A 7,352-nucleotide genomic window follows, 5' to 3' on the forward strand; every position below is an offset into this window, starting at 1 on the left:
TTTATATTTGAAACCACGTATAATTATCAAAATTTGAACGAAAAGAAAATCTATATATACATAACTGTAATGTTAATTACACAAAATATACAATGTCCCAATAATTAAAAATATAATCGGCGACATTTTGGTAAAATAAATCGACACACCACCGTTGACGAAACATGGCTATCCTGGTCCGGCGTCACATCGGTCAATCCACGCCGCATCATGAGATGCTCCACATACTCAATGGAATACACGCCACAATCACCACTAAATGCAAAATAAAATGTAAAGTCGGCCTAACGTAAAACATATTTTAATACTATAGTACTTTTTTATCGCTATGTACCTGGTTGCTGACTTCGGAACTAAGTCGTGAGTGGCTCGACTCGCGTGCATTTTTGGAAGCACCGCGATGTCACCGTTAGCTAACGCCATGATCTGGTTGTTATGTGGAAATTCCCCGGTTGCAAGGATTAGCGAGTATGGCGGCGGTTCGACCAAACCTTCAAGATGGGGTCCAAGGCGGTCCAATGACAGACGCTGGAATCACGGATCGTAGACATTAATTTTCCACAGCTCTATGTCCACTTCAACTGTGACCCAGTGTCTTGCCGTGGGAAGGTGCAGAACGAAGTAAATAAACTCGTTACCCCTCCATCTCTCAAAGACTTGGGACTGTAATTACAGAGAACAACGAAACAATTAACAAACCATAATAATCTTCCCAAACAATTAACATTTAAAATCTTACTAAAACAATACCTTATGAAACCCTGTGCAGTAGTCCAGGATATATTCCTCCCATTTAAAGTTTTTCCTCGGACCCTTGTGGCTCGTCCATGCACTGCTGATCATGGCGGTCACGAATGTGGAGAGAATGATACCCTTCTGAGGAAATGTCAGTGGATAGTCGGTGCGTCGCCTCCTCAGCATATGCATTGCTGCATCTATATGCTGCATATAAACGGAAATGTCAGTTACACAAAAAAATATATTAATTGCACATAAAGTTGTAAAGTGAAGTAATATTATAAAATACTTTACTTACGTCATCTGTAAGCCATTCCTTTGGTGTGAGCATTATCCAAAAGAATCCTGGACCGTAATCACCACTTCTCAAATCCCGAAGTCGGTGGTTCGGAATGAGTCCAACACACCACTTTCGGAAAGTGGTTAACAATTTCTCATCCGGTGGCTCCAGGGGATCAAAAGTCGAAGATGGCCTATGTCTCCTCTTCATCTCCGTATAGTCACCGAACCATACAGGAGGCTTTCTCTTCCTCTTCCGACTCTTAACCACTGCAGGTTGTGCCTCTATGGACAGAATCTCACCCTGCGACTCGGTGTCATGTACATGGATAAGAGGTTGTGCCTCGATCGGAGTCGCTGGAGCTCCCTCATAAGGATCGTAATCGTCGGGGAAGACCTCATCCTCTTCTACTGGGGGTGAAGCAGCTGGTGGTGGGGTAGATGGATCTGCTGGGGCCTCCGGTGCTGAAGCTGTCGTTGGCGGACGATTCAACATGGCCAATATGTGTCTGAGCTGCTCCATAATTACGTTCTGACCACCCTTCAGCTCTACATGGCAGGTCTCGTATGCCTTCTTCGGCTCGGCTGGCCGAGCATACGTACCCCGAGTGTCGGCCTCGATCCTATCCAACCGAGCCACTAAATCAGTGTACTCGGCACCCCGAACGCCTGATGAAGATGGTGCACTGGGCTGAGGTTCTGAACCAGTGGCCTGAAAAAATATATATAAAAAAATACGGTAAGCATACGATAATTCCACAATGTAACAAATATCACAAAACAAAAACAATAAAAAATAAAGACATAAAAAAAGTTCCAAAAATTGGTACCTGAGTGTCTCTTTCCTGAGTGTCTGGGACCTGAGTCTCTGGTACCTGACTACCTGACTACCTGCCTCAGCCTCTGTGTCATCCACAACATCATCAACCAGGTTCTCCACACCATCGTAAGAAATTGTCCTCACAAATGCCTCCTCCTCTGTCCGTGGAAGGAGCCCCTTCCCCACTTCCGCATTCGTTTATGGTTTAACAAATATCAAAATAAAACCATTTAGCATTTATTACAAGCATTTATGTTAAATAATTATTCAGAACATAAGTGAAAATCATACCCGTCTGAAAATAATGCGCCGACGTCTTTCTTCCCAATATCGCCTTTGCTCGTCCAACCTAAGCATCCCTGTGGAACCGAATCCCGTGGTTCGTGCCATACCTCTTGCCAACCTCCAAATGGCCTCGTACGCCCAATATTGGACCGCAGTGCGAAGCCATATGCCGTGTATTTGCACTCGTCTTTGCCGAACATCCGAACTCAGCCTTCTTCTCGTAGTTGGCCTTCTGTTTCAACATGTCTTTCTGAAGCGAGTGCATGAGTCTGGCGAATGAGTGCTTCCCCCAAGGAATCCGGAAGAAGAACTCGAGGTCTTCCACATATCTAATGATGTGAGGCGTGATCAGCGCGTTGGCCTCGCGGCCCCGAGCTAATCGACTCCACAAACAAGCACAAGCCGAGCTTGTACAAGTCTTCTCCGGCTCCGGCAGGAATCGAAGTTGGAGTGCTTCGTCTTCACACTATCGACCGCTGAAATATTTGTTGATCGGTCGGTCGACCCCGAGCGCGCGACTCGCGCGGCCTTCTCTCTTCGTTGGCCCCGAGGAGAAGTCCAAACCCGTAATGAGTGCAAACTCCAAGACACCCCGAATCGGACCTCCTTCCGACCAACATAAAACCTCATCCTCAACTCCTCCTGAGCATCCACTTTCATTTTGTGGAGCATCACCGGTGAAATAACACCGAGGAGAATGTCGTTGGTACGGCATTCCGTAAGCTCCCGAAACGCTTTCCTTCGCCGTGTTGTTAAGGTTGAACTCCTCAAACCGAGCTTTAATTTTGGCAAAATTCCAAGGTTGCCCCTCATATGTGACGCGGCCAAAGGAAATGCTCGGGTCTTGGAATAATGAGTCCGGGAGCCATCTCGAAAAAAACAAACAAATAAATAAAGTCGCTAAAAAATTTAAAATTGTCGACATAGCATCGACATCATGTCGATATTCAACGACATTATCTAACAAGTAAGCACACAAAAATTTCAAAACAAACATGTCGACATTATGTCGACATACCCTCGACATTATGTCGACATTATCAAAAGAAGAGAAAACACTTTCATGTCGACAAAAATGTCGACATCCCGTCGACATTCAACGATAATTTAAACAAATAACAATTACACAATATATCGACATACTGTCGACATACAGTCGACATTCAGTCGACAATACAACCTACCAATCAACATGTTCATTTAATCGACATACCATCGACATACTGTCGATAAGTAGTCGACAATATAGGGCAGAAATACTCTTAAAATGCCAGTCGACATCCTATCGACATACAAGCGATATCCTATCGACATACAAATTACAAAGGATATTCAAATGTACAACTAAATCTATCGACATCCTATCGATAACCTATTGACATGTCATCGATAACCCTGTAATTCACACAGATTTCATTCAAACACTACACCTAAAGATCACAAATGCTACACAAAATCCACTAATCTCAACAACATGCAATAATTGGCATCCAAATCTATGAAAAATGTATTTTTTTTAAAAAAAAATCTTACCTTTGACTGAATTTCGTGGTGTAGGCGACGGTTTTTGCTCGTGGGTGGTGACGGCGGTTTCTCCTCGTGGTGGCGACGGCAGTTTCTCCTCGTGGTGGTGACGGCAGTTTCTCCTCGGTTCGTCGATTGGGTTTGGTTCGTGGGGTTGGGTTCGTGGGTGGTCGACGCCGTTGGTCTGGTTGTCTGGTTCGTGTGGTTGGGTTCGTGGGTGGTCGACGCCGTTGGTCTGGTTGTCTGGTTCGTGTGGGTTCGTGAAGAGAGCGAGAGAGAGGGAAAGTCTTTGAGCGAGAGAGAGGGAAAGTCAGAGAGCCAGAGAGAGAGGGAAAGTCAGAGAGATAGTGAAAATTTAATTTTAGGGGTATTTTAGGAACTTTTTCAAATTAGAGGAATCAATTTGTTCAAAAAATTAATAGGTATAAATTTTGATATTGAGTGTTTTATTAGGGCCAAAATATGAAATTTCCCTTTTAAAATTACATTTAACATTTTCTTTTCAAAATAAACTTAAATATTACTAATCATACATGGCTTTTGACACGTAACATTCATCTATTATATTTAATCTATTATATTTTTAATAATAATCTCACCTAATAACTAATAATATTTTTTCTTTAATTTTTAATATCACTTTTAAATAAAGTAGAAAATACCTATTATAAAATTTAGTATACGTGCATCGCACGTAATTTTTTGCTAGTCTATATATATCTATAAAAAAAATTATAAAACGATTACTCTAAAAAAAAAATTAATTAAAATTATTTGTTCTCTTTATTTCTATCATTTTTTTATTAAATAATAAGTATTTCATTAGAATTATTAAATATTTAATTTTTTATTAATATTAATTAATATCACAAATTTTTAGCTTTTTAAATTTTATGTTTTTAAAAAAAAAAATCTCTCATATTTATTTGCCTTTTTTTTTAGTTTTTTAAAATTAAAATATTTATTTAATAACTAACTTATAAATATATACTATAAATATCATTTTAATTTCATAGTATAAGTTTCTTTTTTTCTCTCATTTTTTCATTCTTATGCCATACCATCAATCAACATCTTTAGGTAATATTTTTTTTTATTCTATCTTTTCTTTTTGGCGCATCAATAGTTTGCAATCTTTGTTTAGTTGTTTTTATGAGTACTTAATTTTCAATATTTTTTTACCTTATGTATGTTTTCTCTAAACGACTATACTTATCTTTCTATGATCAATTTATTGTACTCTTTTTCTAAAAGGAATACACATAACACACATCTTTCTTCCATTTAATTTTCATTATTATAGAAGATTAAGTGGTGTAATCGTATTATATATGATATTACATTATGACACGGGCTTGTCTGATTAGGCAATGTAAATGTATGTGCATATCTATTTTTGTGCATATGGTTAGTTATATTACCTATTGTTGAATGTTATGGTATGATCATCTTATGATAATGAAACGTATAATTAGTTGTTTGATGTATCCTTCTTTATTGTTTTTCTTTCTGAGTCTATGTGACTCGTGGGTACTTTGTGGTGCAAGTAAGGGCAAGGAAAAGTCATAGCAGCCATGAGATGAGAGTCTTCTCCAGCAATACACATATTGACCTCACCAATCTTCATGTCAGGCTGCTAGAAGTTATTTTGGGTTGTATCTATTTTGTGTTTTAGTTTTATGTTTTTGTGTTGTCGTTGTATATAGTTATTTTGTAAAACTTTTTTATGACTGGGATCCTCATAACACATTTTCACTGTCGTTATAATATCCATTTTCAATGTTTTATTTTAGTCAAGTTTTTATTATTCTCACAGTTTTTAATAATTAATTAATATATTAGTATTAAACTAATTTATAAAATCACACATGTGGCGTCCCTATGGAATAGGGCAATACATTAGGGTTGGCCGACCTTGTACAAGCACCAGACTCAGAGTTGATCGGCCTTGAGTATACCCTCTCCCAAGATATGGTCGGCCAGGCTATAGCTAATTCGAGGCTGCAACTCAATCAAGAAGAGCCAATCAACCAGGCCCCTACAATAAGAGATCCTTTTGTGCAAGCGCGGTTGGATCAATTGCGAGACATTAAGAACTTGAGCTAGACAGGTCAAGGGGATCACCATTCTCAGCATACATCAACGCCTTGCCCTTGCCCAAATTCAAGATGTCACCTTGGAAGATGTACACGGAGAAAAAAGATCCCCTAGTACACCTGAAGTACTTTGAGATCCAAACAGATCTCCTACAAGTATCTGGAGATGTGCGATGTCGAATCTTTCCAGCAACTCTAGCTGAAGTAGCTCAACAATGGTATTTCAAGCTGGCCCTAGAATGATTCAATTCTTGGGAAGAGTTCTCCCGAGAGTTCTATATTCAATTCTCTTCTTCAAGACAAATACATGTCCGATTGGAGGATCTTGTCGAAATGAAGCAAAGATAAGATGAAACTTTGAAGGGCTACATTCAACAGTTCATGGTCGATGCCACCAAGGTCATATGACCATACTCGGAGGTATCCTACCGATGAGTGGTCACCATGTAGAAAGGCATTATTGACATCCGACTGATGCAAATGCCAACCTTTGATGGCTGCAAGAGATAAAACCAACTTGACAGTAACTAGTTTAGTTACTGGTGCAAATGTATATGTGTAGTCAATCCCCTCTTGTTGGTTGTAACCCTTGGCAACCAACCTAGCCTTGAACCTTTCCACACTCCTATTAGCATTAAGTTTAATCTTGTAAACCCATTTTGAACCAATGACATGATGGCCTACAGGTAATGATACAATGATCCAAGTATGGTTCTTCTCAAGGGCCTCTATTTCTGTGTCCATGGCATTATCCCAAACAGGGATACCTTGAGCTTGGCTAAAGAACTCTGGTTCAAAATGGCTTGAAATAGCTAGAACAACAGCTCTAAATGCAGGAGACAACTTGTGGTATCCAATAACCTGAGACAAAGGGTGAGTTGTGACAAATGAGGCCTGAGAAAAATTAGACAAATTATTAGTTGCCAACTAACAGTGATACTCATTCAGATATGAGGGCTTTGAGATTTTTCTCCCTGATCTATTATGAGGAGAGATGACATTAGACATATCAAAAGTAGTCACATCAAAAGAATCACGTAAAACAGTTTCATGAGGAGATTGAGAGGTACCTGCTATGTGTGAATCATTTGACTCTGCAGTGTGAGGAAATGAAGGAAAAAAAATTCATGTGTAGGAGGAATACCTCCACTATTAACAAAGGGAAAAATGTGTTCATAAAAGTAGACATCTAGAGAAATGAATGTCACATTTGTGTTCAGATCAAGCAACTTGTTGTTGGAAATATTTTACCCGGATCTAGATTTACTACCAAGTATGTTTTATTATCATCCTAATATGAATTCTAAAACAATGAAATAAACACATATAAAGTTTAGTAAACCTTACATTGGGTGCAGCGGAATATAATCTCTCCTTCCATTCAGATCTCTAACCCTTGATTCCTTTCTGTAGCAGAGCATTATCAAGATCTGAATCTGGATCTCTTTCTCTCCTTCTTTGATGGTTGATTTTCCATAGTCTTACATACTATGATTGAGGTACCACTTGATGTGTGTGGGCATTACTCTTATCACTCAAGAAATTTTGAAATTTAGAAGAGAAGAAAAGAGAGAGGAAAGTGGTGGCTCAGGAATTCACTCTGAAAAGAA

General features: G+C 39.1%; 1 protein-coding gene across 1 annotated transcript; it reads right to left on the reverse strand.

Annotated features, from left to right (window-relative positions):
• Nucleotides 1-534: 534 nt before the first annotated feature.
• Nucleotides 535-1,569, reverse strand: LOC133036455 (uncharacterized). Its single transcript, XM_061113025.1, has 3 exons — nt 1,037-1,569; nt 751-942; nt 535-663 (listed from the first exon to the last, which is right to left on the reverse strand). The coding sequence occupies exons 1-3, from the start codon at nt 1,538-1,540 to the stop codon at nt 535-537; spliced, it is 825 nt and encodes a 274-aa protein (XP_060969008.1). The 5' UTR covers nt 1,541-1,569.
• Nucleotides 1,570-7,352: the final 5,783 nt, after the last annotated feature.

Source organism: Cannabis sativa, chromosome 1 (assembly GCF_029168945.1).
Source record: "Cannabis sativa cultivar Pink pepper isolate KNU-18-1 chromosome 1, ASM2916894v1, whole genome shotgun sequence".
Taxonomy (NCBI): domain Eukaryota; kingdom Viridiplantae; phylum Streptophyta; class Magnoliopsida; order Rosales; family Cannabaceae; genus Cannabis; species Cannabis sativa.